At 40.5% G+C, this 22,745-nt stretch overlaps 1 protein-coding gene across 1 annotated transcript in view; it reads right to left on the minus strand.

Annotated features, from left to right (window-relative positions):
- LOC142203618 (dynein axonemal heavy chain 3-like) overlaps positions 1-22,745 on the minus strand; it is a 927,911-nt gene that overhangs the window by 897,573 nt on the left and 7,593 nt on the right. The window contains exon 2 of the mRNA XM_075274510.1: positions 20,594-20,685. Within this exon, the coding sequence (XP_075130611.1) occupies positions 20,594-20,685 (92 nt within the window). The remainder of the gene's footprint in view (positions 1-20,593; positions 20,686-22,745) is intronic.

A 22,745-nucleotide genomic window follows, 5' to 3' on the forward strand; every position in this document is an offset into this window, starting at 1 on the left:
AACAATTGACACATAGAAGTAAATATGTTTTTATTCTATAAATTTTCTATTGCCACAGCAGTTGTTAGGATGGGCTCCCGCAGGTTCGCCTTCAGGCACACGGCGCCACCTGCGGGCCAACCCAACTCTTGCCCTTGAAGTTGGGCAGTGAGGCGACTGGAGTATAAGTCCAGGTTTTTCCCTACTGAGCATGCTCAGACATTTCGGAGCTATCAGAGGTTAAGTCCCATTTTGGCCATACTGAGCATGACCGATGAGGTCATGGCCACCGCCCCTGCCTGCCGGGAACTTCCCTTTATATAATGTGAGTCGACGCCCGCCTGGTGTTCACACTTTCACAAAAAAACACTTGAGACAGGAGGTTAAGGCCAGGTTCCAGTTATAGGCAGGAGCAGTTTAGGGGTCTAGTCAGGATTCCTTGGCTCTGCCAGTGGGAATCAGAAAAGCCTATGTGTAACTGTCCACTTGTGTTGTAGCTCCAAGCTGTTGTGGAGCCATTTGTGTTGCTGACGGGTGACGTTTAACCCTTGGCAGCCTTTGCTGCAGCCTATTCTCAGGTGCAGATCGCCAGTGAGGTCAACTGGTGTAAATCCTCATTGCAGCCTGTTCACACTGAAGCTGCACAAACCCATTTACCCAGTGAGGTCAACTGGTGTAAATCTCTATTGCAGCCTGTTCACACTGACGCTGCACAAACGCATTCACCCAGTGAAGTTAACTGGTGCACGTGTGTTACTCCCTGTTCAGACATACTGCTGCCTGTTTCAGGCACATGGCTGCCCTCAGGGGCTTGTGGACCTCACTGCAGTGTCTTGCAGTCTAGCGGTTCTGTCGTTAAAAAAAATATATATATATTTTTATATATATATACAGAACCGTAACAGCAGTACATTGATATTAGTATTCTTTACATTAAAAAACACATTAATTCCATGTTACCTATCGTGACACACAAGATCACACAGACCAACCTTGTTTGCCCTTGTCTAACTGTAGTTGATATTGTTTCTCTGAAAACTGCCCACTCCTCTTATTTTACAGCTCACAGAAAATTAATAAATTTAGGCTTCTGGCACATAATGCACAAAGGTTAAACAAAGATGACACAGGCCTCTCAAGCAGTCTGACACGGGCCACTGCATTAACCCCATTAATGTGTGGGGGAGTTTTCGAACAGAGCCGCTTTAGAAGTTAGCTAGATATGTCAGCGATAAATACATAGATCTACCACTGTTCTATTATTTGATCTCTGGATTCAAAGACTTAAACACTAGTAACGTTTCCTTATTAAATAAGCACTAAAAATATTGATGCATTATTAATCTGCATTGGATAGATGTTCTTGACTAGATCAGATATGTGAAAATACTCCATGAATAATTCAGATAAAAAGCAGAAGAGAACACAAAACACCAAGGAGTGGTTCAGCAAATGTTAATACATGTCAACCAGTCACTTAGGCTTTCTACAAACTTCCTTCAGGAAGATCCATCAGGAGTCTCTTTTGGAAATGTTATCATATTTGTTAAAAATAATAATGCAACATATAGTGCTATATCACTGCAGCGCTGGATCTGTTGCTTAATAGAAAAAATAAAAAACTTAACAGAAGTGGGAACAGAGCCTTAGGCTGAGGCCCCACATTGCAGAAATGCAGCTTTTTTTTGTTGATGGTTTTGCTGAAGTTTTTTGAGCCAATGTCAGGAGTGTATTGAGCAGAAGGTAGAAGTATGAAAGCATCCTATATATTCCCCATTCCTATTGTAGCCACTTTTGGCTTTGGCTCAAAAAACCGCAACAAAATTTGCACCAAAAAAAGATGCGATTCTGCAATCTGGGTCCTCAGCCTTAGGGTGCATTCACACGATGCAACGTGGAGAGCAATCTGACACGTATACACGTGTCAGCAGATTGCGCGCTCAAAAAGATCCCATTGATTTCAATGGGAGTTACGAGCATATACGCCATGTTATTTTGCGCCCGTGATTTTGCGGGCGCAAAATAACACGGTGTATACGCTCATAACTCCCATTGAAATCATTGCGCGCTCAAAAAGATCCCAATCTGCTGAAACGTGTATACGTGCCAGATTGCGCTCCACGTTACATCGTGTGAACGCACCCTTAAAGTGTATTTGACCTGTGAACAGATTTTGCATAAACAAAAAGTATAAAGCATTTACATGGGAATAGCATTATTCCTGGTCATTGTAAGACTTGTACTTATGATTTTTAGTGGTCTTTGTTTTTGCAGGTTTTATTTGTAATTTTCTGTTCCACCTGAGCTGGCGAGTGGAGACTGGCTGCTATTTTGAACAAACAGAAAGTAGAAGATTCTGCCACATAACTTTATTTCATACACCCAGGAGCTGCAGGGTTGTATGTGCGAAAGTCCTGATCTGTATTAATGTGAATAAATCACTTGATGTGAGATAAAACTCTTACTAGTTGTTCCTTGCAGTTTCTTCTGTGCTTGTCTCTTTCTCATTCAGCTCATATTTACTTCTCCCCCTTTCACTCTCCATAGACATCTGTTGTAAGCCTTAACATGATGCCTCCTCTTGTATTCTCTTTTGATGGTCTGCTTGTCTTGCTCTAGCAAGTCAATTTAGTAGGGATAGGAGCAGGAAAAGAACCAGATCAATGGAGAAGGAGGCATTTTTCTTTGGTAAAATGCATTACAAGGGTTCTTATGTCATATTCATATATGCACAGTTTTTTGAAAACCTAGTGACCATTTAACATCATTAGCATCATCAGTAATAGATAGGGGAAGGGGTCTGAGAGACAAATGGAAACTGTGTTTCAGCTATAATCTGATTATAAGCAGCAGAAAAACTGATAGGACATCATGTATATAGGCTTCTAAAGTCATAGACAAGACTTCCCAGTGAGACCTTGCACATATTTCAACTTTCATGAAAACTCAGGTACCCTTTAAGTAACTTTATGTATTTTATGCTGAAAATAGAACTACTGCTGGAATTAAATATTCTTAAAAATAAATCAAACAGCATAACCTTACTTGGACATATGTGGCTTTCTTATTTGAGGATTTCTCTTATAGAGTACGCTACAAATAACCCTATGAAGTTCTTAATATGCTTCAAAAGTAAAAGACATATTACATATGAAAGTCAGTCACAAAATGTACAGAGTATTTCTCATAATGGGCAAAGATGGATAGTGAACAAGCTACAGTGTGAGGACTGAGGAACAATGGAAGACTGTTTAAAACCATTAGGAATGAATTGCTTTAGCTGCAAGAAACGGTTAGACTAATAATAACAAAGAAGTCGAGAATAGTGGTTCACAGCAGTGCCCATAAACTGTACTATATTTAATAGTCAGCAAATTTCATGATGCATATATTGTAAGTAATAAATTTACACAAAGTTACATGTTACAAAATTAAACTATATAATTCCACCACTTTAATTGCAGTATTAAATTATGTCTATAGAGGCAAGCTACACAGTGTCATCATGTCCATTGCTGCCCCCATGTGGCCTCCTGTGCTTCCCTCCCACTTCACACATATTTAAAGTTGAAAACTAAGAGGAACTGTACTGATCCATATATATATATATATATATATATATATATATATATATATATATATATATTAAGGGTCTGGGGTTGCTAGGTGGGATGGCATAGACACAAAAGTCCAGATTTTTTAGTGCAAAACAAAGGTAGAGTTTATTTTCACTCAAAAAGGTAGTGCAGCAACAAAAGGAAACAATGCAAAAATAAATGCCTGCCCGGCTAGGCTCTAACTAAACATAGAATAGGTTACCTCACCTAGAATAACAGAAATCCAAAAAAGCCAGTAGAATCATTCAGGACACAGCTCCAAAAATATGACCTCTCTTTTGCTCTCCAGCCAAGCTCTGCTCAAAGTCTGCTGCTGGACCTGGCTTCTTAATCTCCCTTAATGTGCAGACTCTCTGCAGCTGAGTTGCTGCCGGAACATCCCCAAAGTGCGGACTGGAGGGGGGTGGAATGACAGGTCCCACTACCAACCTACCTGCCATTCCTAAAAAATCCAGCCCAATACTGAGCATTTACCAAACTGCTCAGCAGACAAGACTTGTCTGCTGAGAACAAACATTCCTTCTGGAGTTTTCTCATCCCACCCACCTTAGTAGTCTGGGTGAGATGTACACCCCCCTCCATTACCTGACCAGCCATCGGCTTACTATATATATATATATATATATATATATATATATATATATATATATATGATGCAGAGTTGTAGCCGTACAAGTATTCACCCCTCTAGGAGTACAAGTCAGTGTCCCATCTCCAAATCAGGCTCCAAAGATAAAAGCAGTGAGAAAAAAACTATGTATCAACCCTCACAGGGGTCTTTATCGACCAACGTGTCAAAATCGACCACATTCATGTATAGAAATATAATCAATGTTCCTCACAGGTTTAACCATTAACACCACAACAATAATAGGTATACATACAAAAACCATGTGCCTACATGGAGTTTAGATCTTCAGTGTATCAGGATCATGACTGCACATGAGTGGTCACGTGCAGCGTCATTACTAAGAAAGAAGACGCTCATCTAGAATACGTTATTCACTGTTTGGCAGAATTACATCTAGGTTGCAGAGGCACAAGCTGTCCTACCATGTTACCAAGGAACAAGGTGCTTTACTAAAGTCAGCTGACCGCAACACACATACATGCGCACATAACACTAGTGCGCATACGTGCACCTTAATTTACAGAACTAGCGTTATCCAAAGTATAGGTGTTTTGAGGAGGACCATTCTGCAAGCCCTCTCCTCGCTGTCCTCCCAAGTCCCCACTTCCGGTCTCGTGAGGCAGGCCAGAACTTCCGCAGCATTGTGCACGGGTTGCCATTCTCCTCGTGAGCGGGATGGTGAACTTACAGTTTCGACCTAGCGGCAGACCGGAGCCTGTTTAAGGAGGGCTCTGGCTCTGGACTGCTGCTGGCTATTCAGTTGATCTTTGTATACTGGTAGTAAACATTCCATGATCTGATTATCTGTGTTTTTGACCCTTTTGCCTTGACCTTTGACCTTGCCTCTGCCTCCTGATTTCATAGCCTGCCTTCTCCTGTTAATGACCTTGGCTTGCTTCTAGACCTCTGCTCCCTGAACTCTGCTTTGTACTTCGCTACCGCTCCTGTTGCCGATTTAGCCTGTCTGACCTTCCCTTTGGATTTCCCTCTGTACTGTGTTGCCCTCTTGCTGACAACTTGAACCGTATGACTACGATTTAATCTCTGCCACCACCTGCTTCAGCCTTCTGGATCCCTGGACCAACTCTGGAACCCGAAACATCTGCTGGTAATAGATCTCAGTGTCTGGTTCACTGTGATTTGTGGTGCGCTGTGTGTTTGGCATTTCCCAACCCATACCACTCTGCACAGCAGTGCGGCCAAGTCCATCCAAACCATCTGGGGCTCTCTTGAACACCATTGTGGGGTTGGAGTTGGTGCAGTCTGGGGGGCATTGAACACACGGCACCGTGTTTACCATTTAAATCAGTATATCTAGTATTGGGTCTTTCTTTGGCTCTGAACTGCATCTGCCTTCCTAACAATACTTAGGGCTAAACCAAATATAGCAAATAAACCTGTAGGTGATTACATATAGAGAGTAAACTCATTAAAACTGTTTGCATACTGTTGACATACTCCTACCTATGACACTCCACATTGCCCTCCCTAACCTCCATGCCATCTTCAAGCAGCTTAGCTGCCTCTTTGGCTATAAAAGTAACACTTCTAAAACCGAGGCCCGACCAATCCAAATTTCCTCATCTTATCTAATGCAATTACAATCCTCCTTCCGATATTGCTGGCAGGAATCCTCCATGAAATATCTGCACATCTGACTTACCAGATCCTTTTCCTCATTGTATCAGACCAATTTACCCCACAATTTAGGCAAATTATAGCCATTCTCCCTAAATGGCTGTCCCTCTTTGGCCGTATTTCTGCAGTTAAAATTATATACATTCTCCCTACACTTCTCCATTTATTTAAGAACCTCCCAATCCTGGTCCCCTTTCACTACTGCAAGGCTCTATACTGCAAAAGCCAAAGGGGGCTTTGCTCTTCCTAACTTGGTACTCTTCTTGGGTTTCAGTGGTAGGACCTTCAGAGATCACATCTATCTTGTGGACAGGAGTTAAAGGGGTTGTCCCATCACAAGGATCCTATCTATACTGCTTGTTAATATGGATTTAAGACTTTTCCTAAATACATTGCTTCAGCAAAACTGCTTTGTTTGTCCACTATTTTACTTTATTCAATTCATTGTTGACACAGCCCTTGACTTATCTGCTCAAAAGTCAAGTGATGTATCTACCTGCTCTCAGGGGGGAGGGAGGAGGTGCTAAGTGCACGGGAGCCAGCCTGTGTTTCTAGCTATTCCTGTGTCTACACCACATGACCTGGGTCCTGCTCTCAGATAGGGGAGAGGAGCTGCTTTCATTTCTTCTGTTCTCCCAGTTATCAGGCTAGCTAATTCAATTGTGTTCATTATGTCAGGGACAGGCAGTCTCTGTATGTAACACAGAATGGAGTTGCTGCTGCCTGTACTTCATAGTCCAATATGGGTGGGTGGAGCTACACGCTAATTGGGGCGGAGCTAAACGGCAGGTTGCACGTGAAACCCCACCCACCAAATGAGGCAAGAAACCAGGAAGAAAGAAGATTTTACAGGAGTGAAGACTGATGAGTATGTGAGGTGGGAATACCCCTTTAAGAAGAAAAATAGCTTTAAACATTATACAGTGTAAATTGCAATGCCTTAACCATGAAGAGCATGACCCATCCCCCACCACTCATATTGATAATACCCTAATATAGTATTTAAAAGAAATCTGTTATCAGAATCGGGGCAGCTGAAGCAGCAACATGTCATTATAACCCCAGACTCAACCACTGAATCTTTCACACATCTTCAGAAGTTTTATTGTGCTAGAAGAGAGTGATTACTTATTTTAGGCACTTGCTGCATCATGATTCTTTTTCCAACTGAATAAAACTTCTGAAAATAAGTGAATATAATGGCAGATGGGACAGGGGGCACCAGGTGACAGGTTCCCTTAGAAAATGTGCTAACCCTAAACAGCTAAGGCCTTGAGTGAGGGTCGGGCTGGATCCTCCGAGAAGTCTTCTCCGTGCAGCATCCCCACGGCATCTTCCGGCTCTGAATTCACTCTGCCAGGCATCGGGCCTGGGCAGAGCCGACTGCGCATGCCCGCACTACAAGTGGACATGCGCAGTCGGCTCTGCCCAGGCCCGATGCCTTTCAGAGTGAATTCAGAGCCGGAAGACGCCGCGGGGAAGCTGCACGGAGAAGACTTCTAAAGGTAGGAGAAGAACCAGCATTGATTGGCCGACTGTATAGCATTCGGCCAATCAATGCTGGTTCTGCATCGAACTTTTACATTCGAACAGCGAGTGGTACTCGATCGAGTACGAGTATTTCGAATACCGTAGTATTCGATCCAATACCTACTTAATCGAGTACTACTCGCTCCTCTCTAATACCTCAAAACATATTCTATAGCGACATAGGTTCATTGTAATATTATTTTCAGCATACAGTAAATGTGATGCCTCCTTTTTTTTTAACAAAACATCTATATGATATATGATAGTCAATGTTCTATTAAAGGTAATAATTAAAAATTTAAAGAAAACTTAAAAGTCCTCCATTTTGTTGCACAAGGTATCGTGGAAATTAGTTAGAAACAAGGTATAAGGGCCCCTTCACACGGCGTAAGCGCTCAGCTCATTCCGAGCCGTACACGCGAGCGCTTCTAAACACTTCCCATTCACTTTAATGGGAGCGCTCGTAAAGCCGGCTTTTCAATCATGGGATTGAACATGTTCAAAAAATGTCCACTTATCTTCTAAAATAAAATATCTCTTGTTCGTGTATTCTGTCTGGTATTGCGGTCCAGCTGCACTAGTATGAAATATGATTTACCATACAATTTGAAATAACTTATAGTACAATTTTGGTACGGTAAGTCTTATTTTGGAAAGATAACACTAAATTTACATATAGTTAAAGTAAATAAGTATTTGTGATTTATGGAGAACCTGTCAGGTGTTTTCTCCACTATAAATAGGCCCTAATATGTGCAGGATGAAGTAATTCTCTTTCCATTGCGGCCCCTGTTGCAGCAAATGGAAGCTATGTAAATTCTCCTAAGTAGTCACGGTGGGCAGGGAGAACCTTCGGCCTAGTCACGCCACCCGCTGCTAATCACACCTGGACATGGCTGTCACCTCCTTCATAGTCTGCTGAGGTGATGAGGGAGATGTCAGTCACATCCAGGAGGTTATTAGGGGACAGTGTAACTAGGATGAAGGATCATTACTTGATCTTGGAAATACAAAAATTTAAGTTTCCTAATAAAAATCCGCTGGTATAAAAACTAATTTCTGTGGTGTTGGGACAGAGTTTGTGCCGCAACCTACTGAGATCATATCATATATAGCTAAGGCAGTGAGCAAGCAAAGAAGACTCACAACCCTGGCAAGCTTTTAGGTTAGAAAAGCTGGTTGAACCAGTAGTTTTTTTTTGCCCAATCCTTATAAAAATACTTGCTCTCCCTTGTTTTTCCACATTTACAGCATATGGCAGTTAACAGGTTAAATTCCTGCAGATTAATGCAATTTGCCTGTAATGACATTGCTGCTACTCTATTGCTTATAATCCCTTATACAGAATCTCCATCAATTTACTGGAGTTTAGAGCAGGAACGTTCATCACAACGGACTGTCAGAATTACTCCCCCATTCATAGACATTGAATTTAATGCTGCCATGTGACATGCCGTGACGTCCATTAACAAAAATGGACATCACACAGCCATTAATCATTGTTGAATAAAATCCCAGTCCTGACTGCACCTGTGACAGTAGTAGTAGGTAAGTGCACCACAAGTTAGTGCAGTAAGATTTATTGGTTACATTATAGCATATGCTACAATGTACTTGCACTGTGTATATGTATTTGTGTCACTTTAGAGGGTACAGGATAGCACATGGTAAGCATTCTGTCATTTTCTGGAAGTTGCACAATGATTCCTCAGTAGCAGAATTAAGTTCATGGCGCAACCCGTAGATGACAGATGTTACTTAGGATAACCAGGATGGCAGATGGCTCACCATTAGGGTTGAGCTGATCTTGACTTTTCAGTATCGATTTTAAAATATGATTTCCGATCATTTTTCATTCGAACCCGATCTCGATCCCAATTCCGATCCCAATGCAAGTCAATGGGATTTTTTTATTAATCGGAGATCGGATTTTAAAAGCAATCCTATTCACTATACAGCATGGAATCTAACAATTGTTAGAATCCACGCTGTGTAGTGAATCACTAAAGTAGCCAGAGGATTTTTTCTTTAATCCTCTGGCTGCTTAGTCCCCCCTGGTGTCCACTTACCTCCAGAGATGGCTGGTCCTGTGCCCCGTGCCTTCATTCTTCGCCTGACTGCTGCTTCAAGCTGCTCTTCTCCCTTCGCTGCCCCCTCCCTGCCAGGTTAGGAGAGTGTGGGCGGGTACTGGGAGGGGAGACGTCACATCTCCCCACCCTGTACCCGCCCACACTCTAAGCCCCACGGGCGCGGGCATGCGCAGTCGGCTCTGCCTAGGCCCGATGCCTAGCAGAGTGAATTCAAGGCCGGAAGAGAACACGGGGACGCTGCGCAGGGAGAAGAATCCAGCCCGACCCTCACTCATGGACTTGGTAAGTAGAATTTGATTGAATGTTGCATACCCCTGAAACGAGCATTTCCCCCCATAGACTATAATGGGGTTCGAAACCCGTGTGCGGCTGTTCGAATCGGATTTCGAACCTAGAACATTTTAGTGTTCGCTCATCTCTACTTATGGCCACAAAGTAAATGAGCAGGTCAGTCTTCCGATCACATGATCTTACATGGGTCCCATTCACCAGCTTTGTCATAAGCGCAAGGAGCCATGTGAGTAAACTCACCTTTATTCAGATAACACTACGTCCAGTACTAGTGAGCCGAATAATAAAAATAACAGTAGCGAAGTGCAGCTTTAAATACCATACTTAATAAAATTATATTTGCCCCATTAATGTTTTTACCCATATGTTTTAGATTTCCTAATAATATTTATAGGACTACAAGGTAGGAGTCCCATCATATGAATATTATAGAGAATGCCACAAGGGTACAAAAAAGCTGACAAATTTTCATTTTTTATTGCCTGCAGGCATAACCTTATTATCCAGCCTGCATCAGCCCCTCCATGTATATAGTTTAGGTGTAATTTCCAAAATGACAACATAATTGTCAATATTGTAAGTGCCTGGAAGGCAATATTATGTCTAGACTGGAGTAAATGTTCAATTTATCAGCTACATCTTAAGCAGCAGGGTATGATGGCGCACCACTAATAGATGTATTATTTAAAGCTATGGCACAGAATTTTAAGATTCTTAACGACTGATAGGCCAGCGGGAATAATCCCAGTCATAACAAAATGTAATTGTTTTGTAACTATGCATATGTCCCTTTGCAGGAGAAAAGATGCAGGAATTTGCATTTTAACCAACTTAAGTTGTGATAAATAACTAAAATTTAGCTGTTTGTCTCCATTAGTAATTAAGAAAACCCTGAAACATTGTTCTCTGCTGGCATTTTTTCATCAAATTTTAGTGTAGCCTCCAGTCTGTTTGTAATTGCACTGTACTATAGGCAGCTTGCCTCAAAACACAGAGCATATGGCATCCTCACAGGACTGGATATCATTTTTTTTCGACGATGTGCAAGTCAGTTGGTCACTGTCTTTCTCTCTGGAATAATTGAAACAGCTGATCTAATCCATTTTGGAGGTGAGAAATTCGCTTTTGTCTTTCGCCTGAACATTTTGACTTGATTCTGTCTGAGCTGCAATATATTCTGAAGGCGCACGGAAACGCAGTAGATAGCAAATCAGTAGAAGGTAAAGACGGATTACATGGTGTTCTGTGAAGTATGTTACACCATACAGCGGCATCAACAAACGCGCACTAACCTATAGTCACTGTTCATTTATAAACTCCAAATAACATTTTTGGCATTTTTATATTTTAAGAATAAAAATATTTTTTTATTTTATTTTTAAATATGATGAAATATTTAACAATACACTTTGTAACGATGTAAGCTCTCCTTTCATTATTTACCATTTTTGCCTCCTACGCTGAGAGATTACACATTTTTAATAAAGTTCAATTAAAAATTAAAGAAATGCACAGAGGAGAAGGAAGAATTACGGAGGGAGGAAAGAAAAGTCCAGATCTAATATTAATAGCAGAAAATCGCACGCTGTTAATTATCCTCAGTAGCAATCTTTCTCTAAGTAATGGTAAATCAGCAGCGTTCTTATAATACATATGGGCCATTCGTTTTGAGAAAATCCCCCCCAATTGGCAAAGTTTTTCTATTTTTAGCTTTTATCGAGTAAACCCATTTGATATGATGGTATTGCATACCTACGGGTAAAATGACTCTTCTCCTGTAACAGTCTTTTGTCCGGTTCGCACAACTGATCTCTATGGCAACTGCTCTACGCCTCAAGAATTGTTTCATTAGGAACGTATTGGCGTTCTTTTTAATAAAATCAATCATAAGCGGGAATATCCCACAACATTCCAAGAGGAATGAGCACATCATTCGCTTTTGCACATTAGAAGATTTAATTAAGGTCTAATTAAGAAAATGAAGGAATAGCAAAATGAAATGCAAATGTAGATTTATGTAAAGTAATAGGAGCAAAGTCAGGTTTGGAACGGCTTGTTTATGCCACCTCGGGTCACACACTACAAAATAGAAGCATATTCATTTGTCTTGTGGCTTTGTTTGTTTCTTCTAAAGCGAGAATTATTAATCTTCTGGAGCTATGTCACAACCTTTTGATCGCATACCAAGTTTATGAGCTTGGAGAAAAGCCAAGCCACTACTGCAGTGTGTGTTGAAAGAAACTTTCAGTTCATGGTACACTAGACACTTGGATTTAGTTTCTAACACAATAGATTGCGTGAACAGACTAATACAGTCATGCAAGACCCAAAAGGAAATCTAGACGGTAGTTGCACAAACTTCTCCTATTTTCTTAGGTTTCATAGGTAATTGCCCAAATCTATTCTTAGAAAAATGGCTAGTACAGTTACTGCTACCTTGTACTATCTCAATCCAGAACTACAAGCCAGTACGCAGTGGCGGTCTATCGTGAGCAAGAGGTGGTGAGGAAAAATTCAAGCCATTTACATTTGCTCCCCATGGTTTTATAGTCAAATGGGATTGATTGGAAGTAGTAGTAGCACAAGTCACAATAGTAGTAGTGAGAAAAGTAGTCTACTGACAGGTATTACTATATACTAAAGCAAGTAAACCCAATATATACATTTGAAGCACGCTTGTTTTATACATTTAAAGGGTTTGTCTAGAATTAGAATTCACTTGTTCAAAGGCAGTATCTGGATTGCAGCTCAGCCCTATTTAAGTGAGATGCAATGGGATACACAGCTCATAACAAGCAAAACATAGACCTTTTTTCCATATTCTGGTAACCCCTTTAAGCAATTTCCTACAAACAATAAATGAACGGACTCCGGTCCTCTCCTTACTAAACTCTCCCCTCTACAATCTATTCTGAATGCAGCGGCCAGGCTCATCTATCAGGCTAGACACTACAGCGATGCCTCAGGTCTGTGTCAGTCGCTACATTGGCTGCCTATTCGTTACAGAAAACAATATAAAGTTATCACTCTCATCCACAAGGCTCTCCATAATGCCGCATCTCCCTACATTTCCTCCCTCATCTCTGTCTACCGCCCAACCCGTGTTCTCCGTTCATTCAATGACCTAACACTTACATCCTTTATCAGAACTTCCCACGCTCATATACAAGACTTTTCCCAAGTTTCCCAACTTCTTTGGAATCCTCTATCCCAGACAATCAGATTAACTCCCAATTTCTACAGCTTCAAGCGCAAACTAAAGACACATCTTTTCAGACAGGCCTATCACAATTCCTAATGTAAACCCTTCCGTACCGTAATTAGAATCCCTAAAATTTAACCCTCCTCTGTTCACGCTCCCACATTACCCTACACGATATGATGCCGTTCAGGCTAACTTTATATATCCAGACACCATCCACATGGTAAAAGACATGACTGGTGAAAACTCATATAGTTTTATGTTTGTGTAATGACAGTAATTACAAAATTGAAAAAAATGTTATAGCCCTCAAAAACCACAGGTACGAAAAAACTTGAAAAACTGTATGATCCTGAAATTAGCCTGGTACTGAAGTGGTTAAAGGAGTTGTGCCACATTCCCTATCGACAGGACTCCTCCGCAAATTATATTATAACCTTGCAGTGCATTGTATACTATGGGTCCCCTACCATTGTGAGCTCTCAAGCAGCCCCCATATGCATAAGTGACCAAGCGACCTCTTTGTAACTATTAACTAGAATCCAGTTAAACTCTATGCTTTTACAGCACTGGCTATATTTGGGATTCTGAATTATAGCTAGGCTTTTCCTCCAAAAACACAGCCGCTCTATCTAATGTAAAAAAAGTAATGTATGTCCATTGTTATGACAGAGTAAGGAAATAGATCATTGCAGGCATTGTGTTCTAACAAGCATCTATTTCTGTCACTTCATGTGAATAACTCTATTTGTAGGTGAATACGCAAAAAACCTTTTCCAACAGTTGAATTACATTTTTGTTCCTTCAAGGAGGAATAAAGAATAACCTGACAGCAATGTGTCAAACTGCAACCTTAGTTGACATCACTCCTTAAACTTTTAAGAGGTGAAATGCACATTTAAAATCCAACATGAACATGCCATAAAAACAGCAAACATACCGCAATAAAAGTAGCCAAGGATGATATATCAGATTTCATAGAGAATGATGTCCAGATCATGGAAACCAGAAAGTTCAAATGGCACAGGAATAAAAAGGAATAATATTTAGCCATTTTATTGTTCCCTCTTTTCTTATGCCATAATAAAATATAAGGGGGCGTTCACACTACCATTGGTGTCCGCGGCTATTGTCTGTACAAGATTTTAGCAACAGACACTATCTGGTCCGTTTGCTATTTCCATTCATTTCAATGGCATTTCATCTTGTGTCCTTTAGTGTCCCTTTGAGTCCTATAGTGTCCGTTTTCATCCATGTCCATTTTTTCAAGCGGATAAAAAAATCCTACAAGCAGGACTTTTCTGTCCGTTTTAAAAAATGGAGCCCATAGACTATAATGGGGTCCATGTGGTTTCTGCTCAGTTTCTGCACGAAAAATGTGGAAAGAAAAGTGCTGCTTGCAGGACTTTTCTCTCTGCATATTTCATGCGGAAAGGGGAACAGAATGGCCCAAACACAGATGTGAACTGGACCTTAGCTTAAATGTTAGTATATCTGCAGGTGACCATACCTGGATGACACACTGCTATACTTCCCAGTGACAGCGCACCCCTGGAGTATGATGACATTTTTAAATGGTTCATCCAGTTCCACATCCTGATGTATTGTAATGCCAGCTGTAAAGTTGTAGGTTATGGAGTATGATATAGTTTCAGTTTCAGGCTCAGGCTTCGTACCCTGACAAGATCACATCTCGGAATACTGGAGATTAGCACTGAAGTGTTCAGCATAATTCCCTTTCCTCAGAAAGCAATGAAAATGGCTAACTGGAAACTTCAGGGCAGCTCTAGATGTGCTGCTTGTCCTACTCATTCCTCTGCGTTCTCTATGAGACATGTTCACAAGGAACAGAATGTCTACCCTACTGTACAAGACAATAACCAAGAATGAGAGGAATAGGTGGTGATGGCTGCTATTTAGGCCCAGTCCTGCTCTCTGATTGGAGGAAATCTGGGCGGTGCCCTTTTCTAATTGGCGAAAACTCAAGTCAGTTGACATCAAATAATGACTATTACCTCATAGGTGGTTCTATTTTTCTGATTGGTGAAGATCCAAGTCAGCTGACAGCTCATAATAACTATTACCTAGCGGATGGTTCTACCTCATGGGTGGCTCTATTTGTATCTGGGCAGTGATTTTATTTTCTGATTTCTGGAAATCCAAATCAGTTCAGAATATATCTTGAGTGGCTTTTAAGTTAACTGACCAGTAGTGCTGCCCTCTGGTAGAAATTGACGCATGCATGTCATTAATATCATTGCAAAAAAAAAAAAACCTTTAAAAACTGTTGTAAAGTTGTTTTATATTTTTAAATGTGATATTCGCATAGAGAATGAAAATGAATTCTTTGAAGATACACATAGTCTTAAAGTAAAACCAGGCCACTATGGCAAGCCTTGCTCATACAGCTCAGGGTTAGCGTTATCCTTGTATCTCCAAGTGCCTACTCTTTGCCTCGACATGTGTTGTATTTTCATAAATCTGTGCACCAGGGTCAATAATCTTGTCTAGGTGTAGAAATAAGCATTGTCTTGATCCATTGATGCTGCTGGAGGACCTCAGGTTTATAAGGGCCAACTCCATAAGCCCCAGAAGAAAGGCCCACTGGCAATTTAGTTATTAAACGTAAAAATACAATAAAAATAAATGATGTGGATGGTTAACATTGATTCTGTTTATTGCTTCAAGGACATGAAGAATGGCATAAAATGGCTACGCGTTTCGACACTGCATGTGTCTTCTTCAGGACAGGCAGGAGGTGTCCAGCAATAGCCTTAGAACCAAGTCAAGGTTGTTGATTTGGTTCTAAGGCTATTGCTGGACACCTCCTGCTTGGCCTGAAGAAGACACAAACGGTGTCAAAATGTATTGCCATTTTATGCCATTCTTCATGTCCTTGAAGCAATAAACAGAACCAATTTGTCGATTCTTAACCATCCATAGTGTTTGTTTTTATTTTATTTTTGTTTATTACGGATCTTGCTACCATTAGCGCTCTATCATTTCCCGTTTTTTCTACTTTTCTTTTCTATTTTACTTGTTTAGTCATCTTATAGCCCTGTTTCTTTGTATATGCAGGTGCCTGGTGATTTTTAGTATTAATACAATTGTGATCACACTGTTATTAACAGATTACCCTAAAGGGGTTATCCAGCTTCTAAAAATGATCTGCAAATACATCACAGAAGTGCTAAATACTTGCTGTTCCCTTGTGCACCCTTTGCTTGACTTTATTTTACTTTCTGCTCCTTATATCACTGTTATTTACATGCAATGAATATGTGGACAAACTACATATCCCATGATTCATCTGCCTGCTCTCACTCTCTGTGTTTGCTGCTCACAGAGAGAAAGTGGGAATGAGCTTGCAAATGGAACATCACAGCAGCACGTGACCTCGGATGTGACTTAATTGCAGGAGAAAGTGGAAAAGGGAGGAGTACACAGATTCAAAAACATCAGTCTTTATTTCGGGCACGGTGGTTCTTAAATTTAGTGGCCCGGAAATTCCTGTATGGTATTATGTGTAATAAATAGGTTGATGTTTGCTCCTAGTTGTCCACGTGTTTAGAACTGTATTATTGAAGCTTCCCATTGGGAGTGTTAAATAGATCCTCATCAAGCATGTGGTTATCCCCTTGGAAAAAGCCACAGTGGCAAAACATTTGTTGGGGTTGGTCCGGATTGCATTGGTTTGTATTCACATGAAACTTTGCTATACTTTATGGTGTTATGTGTATATATAAGATATATTGTTCCCAGTATTGGAATACATGTAGTTGTGGGATATTTGGAAATATTGGGAACAATACACTGCATCCTGTGCTTTGTATTTTTGTCACGTACTGTATGAATTGTGCACATGCCTATTGTGGAATATATAAGGCCCAATTGTATATTTTAGTGTATTTATTACTTTTTGTTTGATTTGTTGTTCAGTCACATGAAAACAGGGCTACTGGCAAGAGTGATTTTCAATGCCAGCAGGGAAGTTGGCATTAACCCCAAAGTCTCCTAGATCAATACAGATATTGGCATCAACCTCTTCTTTGCCTTACATCATTATTACAGTTGGTATTAAAGGATTATTTCCATCTCAACAAATTGAGGAGAATGGGAGGAATAGAAACAGCATACCACATTTAGCTTCCCTATGGTACCTAAAACCAATGATACATAACTGTGGCATTACAGAAACAGAGTAGTTCAACTATGCTATGCTGTTTCCAGGTTATACTATAAGGTGGAAATCTAGAGATACTATATGTCGAGTTTCAATTAGTAAATGCTAATACCAGACCATATATATACTCTTATTGCATACATTAGTGTCGCTATGCCATGCAAGCATAACATGTAAAAAGTTAATAGGATCTGGCGAAAATAATACCAGGAAGCCATGTATAAAGTACGTTGATGTTATACTGAACAAAGTAACTAAGTCCATTCTTCGTGGAATACAATAGTGATTGTTGTAGGTTGATCCACATTCACCTTAGAGACTATTCTATCTTAGTCTAGATATTGATGAATAATAGGATTAACATCTCTTTTCTTCCCACTCTCCTATTTGCAATTGCTTCAGGCTTGTGATTTTCCCTTGGAATCCCCTCCTTCCCACTTCCCATCCCACATCAGTATCTGAAATGCTTTCTTATTGTACTATGTGGTATAATATATTGTTACCCCATAAAGCAATAATTCATGACACTATTGTCTTAGTTGCCAAGGTCATGGTACATGTTAGGTCACAGTCATAATACTATATGTTGCAGATTTTGCTGGCAAGTGAATATAACAGAAGGGAAATGTCTAAGAGATTCCTTTAAATCGTTCACATCTGTGCCCTGCGTCTGGTTTAGCCAATCTGGTGGGTTTCCGTCTTCTGCCCTGAGAAACTGGACAGGGGACGGAAACCTGGCAGTCAGTTTTTCCAACCCATTCACTTGAATGGATTTGCAAAGTGACCGTCCGTGTGTGTCTTCTGCCTGTCCGCGGTGAAAGCGTTTTTTTTAACTGGTCACAAAGTCCTGCATGTCCGACTGTTTGTGTCCAGCTAAAAAAAAAAATGGTTTCATCAAGGACAGGCAGGACTTTGGTAAGTAAATAAAGTCTTCTACCTTCTGGGTTTACTCCTTCAGGTAATGGCCTGTTGAAAAAAAAAAAAAAAACAGCAGGGGCCCACCAGGCCCCCTAAGGTTGCAGGTCCTGTAGCAGCCAGGTACTTACGCCCTCTGCCATGGTATTTTCCAAGCCCTTTTTGGCTGTGGCTCACTATGTTGGGCCTTAGCCTAACTGTAGAATCACATGTTTTTTTCCCTATATATTTACAGGGGAAGAAAAAATGCTGAGAAAAATGCAGCAAATGCTTGGCCCTGGCCTTATTCAAGTTTCTGTTTACTACAATTTTGGCATGATCACATAAAAAAAAAACTAAATGGGGTTGAGTCACATAACACATTTTTACCTATAGAGAAAAGCAATAGGTTATGCGTTGTCAAGGTTTTGTAAGCCTCAAGTCACAATATGGTTATACAATAAATCAATTAATAGTGAAATTTCTATGCTGTACAGAACAAACTGGATGTTATATGGGAGTCCTAATACTTTCTAGAGGAGATATAATTATTTGAGCACTGTCATTAGAATAAGCCTCCATATGTTCTCACATTATTCCTGTATGTTAACGTTATTCCCTACCTTGTTCCATTATTCAGCTGAGCTCCTCTGTGACCATGAGATATAATAACATAGTCATGTTCTGTTTGGCGGATGTCATTATCAAACAGCTATTTACTCTTTCTTCTCGTCACTTGTACAGAAGTCTCTGTGTAATGGGTTTCCAGATTAAATACCTTATACATGCTTTGTTTTATTATCCAGAAATTACAGCACCCAGTAGTCCCTATTCCGGTATAGTCACCCTAGAACCTACAATAACCTGCCAGGATGCTTTACAATCAGGCATTGTTCTAATCGCTGACTTCTGACATTGCTACACGCTTTCAATCACTTATTCATTCTTTTTTAACCCAACGTTAAAAATTGGCTGTGAGTACTCGCGCACACAATAGCCCAAACACTATGCATTTCTGTTGTAATACATTTATTTCAATATTATTACCTCCTCTTTCTAACTTTGTACGTGTAATTACTGGGTTGATGTTGACTGGAAGAAAAGAAATCTTGGCAGACATGAACCGCTGTTTTGAAACACTTCACCAAGGAAACTAAAGGAGTAGCATGCTGTGTCATAGCCGTGACTATGTCAAGCAGGACACAAAGGCGTGTTTCAGGAAATTTGGAGTATAACAGGATACAAAAGTAAATATGTAAAATTGCCTTGGTATTGATGCATATCAGACAAAAATACCCCCAAATTAAGCCATCACTAGTTTATGCTTATTATACATCACAAAAAATAATAACTTCCGTTTTCAAGTGGGTTTCTGAAAAAAATATTCATAGTTTACCATTAGCAAAGGCTAAAATGTGTGGTCCAGGGAGTCAGATTCCCAGAACAGCAGAACAACATAGCCAGCCACAGTAATTCAGTTTGTATCCAGGTACAGTGATGTGCAGCTGATCCTGGTATTGCAGCTTAAAGGAGCTAAAAATATTAGTGACCTACCCTATGGATAGGTCATCAATATCAGATTAGTGGAGGTTCAACATCTTGCACCCAAACAGCCGTTCTCAAAAGCTTATACACAGAGAATGGTGCAGGAAGCAGACAGTTCTCTTCTCTGTTACTACAGATCATCTCCTATTCATTAGAATGAGAGCGACGCTGTAGTGACTCAGTTCAGTCACTACACAGAACAGAGCTGTCTGCTTCCTGCTCCATTCTCTGAGTATGTGAGTATGACATGTAGAGATTGGCTATTTGGTGGTATTGCTGGGTGCCAGACTTCCACAGATCTTATGTTATATTTTTAGCCTAGAAAACCCCATTCATGAAATTCAAGTGTATGGGGGTAAACTGCTGTACCAGGCATAACCAACATATAGACTAGCTGATATGTCTGAATAAGCATTGACAAGGCCAGTACTCTCCAGAGTACCACCACTACCCCTTTGTTCTACTGATCACGAGAGTCCCAATTGCACATTAATGCCATGCAGTTGCATGAAAATCTCTTTTAAGATTGGATACTGAACCATATATTCACACTTGATATCCTTATAAACAGCCTAAAGTGCAATTTCCTTATATAGTGTATCTGTATTCCAATAATGATGAAGAGGAAGCAACATTGGTTTCTCTGCTGTATGCTAGGCTGTTGTCTGTATTCTGCTGACAGAGTCCTAGGACTACATTGAGTACCCCTTGATATTCTGCTCTTTACTAGTTCATAAAGTGAGCGATTCCAATACTTGAGTGTCCATAAAAAAAAAAGAAAGAAACAGATCTTATTTGTCTTTATTTATTTATTTATTTTTTTTACATTGGTCTCTGTGTAAATTGGTCTACTAAACAAATGTAGAAAAAATTTGATCTGAATGGAGTCTTACCTTTATGTTTTGCAAAGTTAATTTTAACTATTAGAGGCAAAAAAAAAATAACATTATAAGCATTGAAAATACTTAAATAAAGTGAATAGCTTCTACCTACCTTACGTGTCTATGGAATTTTTCCTCCTTAAACGGAACAGCTTGAGTGAATGCACCATGTTGTAATATCTTTGGCTTCTCATTGACCACAACCTGTAACAAGTAACAAAAAATGTCATGAGCAAAGAATACCATTAAATATCATGCAACATACAGGTACCACATCTATGTACAATACACAATACAGCCTGTCTTATGAATATACAATGTACAGTATTCAGAAGCTGATACAATTGACTGACTGATAAAAAAATATGGAACATCTAACCTATGAGTAAGACTTAGTTAATCACCAAAATTGACAATATCAAACTTAGGCCGTGTCCCCACGTGGCAGAAACTGCAGTGTTTTACAGTTCCTGCAAATCCCAGAAACTGCAGAAACATATGTGCAGCAGAAATGCTGCAAATTCCCAAATCGTTGCGGCTTTGGAAATCACAGCATATCAATTATACTTACGGAAACACAGGTTGTTTCTTTATAGGTACTGTATAACTGAAGCAGAAAGTAAACCTCTGCGGACTTTCTGTGAAAGTGCTGCAGGAAAAACCGCAATGCGTTTCCGCTGTGGTTTTCCCAGCAGCAATTTTTCACCGCAACGTCTACATCACCTGGGGCCTTGGCCTCAATGAGACTAAGGGTGCGTTCCCACGATGTAACGTGGAGCGTGATCTGGCCCGTATACACGTGCCGGCAGATTACGCGGGCGCAAAATCACGGGCGCAAAATAACGCGGCGTATACGCTCCTAACTCCCATTGAAATGAATGGGAGCATTTTGAGCATGTAATCTGCCGGCACATGTATACGTGCCAGATCACGCTCCGCATTACATCGTGTGAATGCACCCTAAGGCCTTATGCACACAACAGTGAAATTTTTTATGGATCTAATGGCCATTAAAAATGGATGTAAATGTCTGTTTTTAACACCCGTTTTTCATCAGTTTTTTAGTTTTTGATGAAAGAGTGTCATCTGTTTTGTAACAGTTTTAACTGTCAGTGAAAAAAACAGATAATTTTCATTGGTATTTCCTATGTAAGGGTGAATTCACACTGAGTAAACGCTAGCTTATTCTGAACGTAAAACACGTTCAGAATAAGCGGCGTCTAAAGCAGCTCCATTCATTTCTATGGGAGCGGGGATACGAGCGCTCCCCATAGAAATGAATGGGCTGCTTCTTTCACTCCGTGCAGTCCCATTGAAGTGAATGGGGAGTGCCGGCGTGTACGCTCCGGCACGAGCAGAGCTTGCCGTATACGCCGGCACTCCCCATTCACTTCAATGGGACTGCACGGAGTGAAAGAAGCAGCCCATTCATTTCTATGGGGAGCGCTCGTATCCCCGCTCCCATAGAAATGAATGGAGCTGCTTTAGACGCCGCTTATTCTGAACGTGTTTTACGTTCAGAATAAGCTAGCGTTTACTCAGTGTGAATGCACCCTAAGCCAAATTCCGCTAGTGGAAAAAAAGCTAGCAGAACCCATTGAAATCAATGGGAGGCTTTTTTTTCCACGTGGAAAATTCCACACCTAATTCCTCACCATTTTCCTCCGTGTGAATGTACCCTTAGGTTATGGCCACACAAGACAAATAGATGACGGATATGGGGCAAAAAACAAGTGAAATGCACTGGGTTTCACTGCAGCTTTCAGCCATGAGGGTAATGTGGCTAGCCTCAGGTTTCAGTCCATAGACTGAGGCTCCACGTGGCGAAAAGTCCCTACAAAGTAGATGGAATGCTAAAGAATCCCATCCACACATTGCAGAAAAATACACACAGCAGAAAAGCCGTCAATTATACCTACATAAATGCCTATGGTTTCCCTATAAGTATAATGGAAGCATAAAGCCTGCAGAGAAAACCTTTGGTTTTTCCTGCTGCACTTTTTTTGCTGCATCCTTACATGGCAAAGGTTAATAGCCATGGCCAAACAAGCAGCATGTTCAAAACCCACAGCAAAAACACTGTGGGTTTTCGTGTAGTTTTCAGTCCTATACACATGACCAACTATTCTGCTTCAGATAACTCACTGCAAACTTGCTCTCAGTCCCCGGTCTTAAACTGTTAATAGCAGCCAATGTCAAAGCCTATAACAACCTCTTGAAAGACAAAAAGCTACCCTGTGACTGGTTACCAAGATCAACAAAAG

The sequence above is a fragment of the Leptodactylus fuscus genome, chromosome 5 (genome assembly GCF_031893055.1).
Source record: "Leptodactylus fuscus isolate aLepFus1 chromosome 5, aLepFus1.hap2, whole genome shotgun sequence".
In the NCBI taxonomy this organism is placed as follows: Eukaryota; Metazoa; Chordata; class Amphibia; order Anura; family Leptodactylidae; genus Leptodactylus; species Leptodactylus fuscus.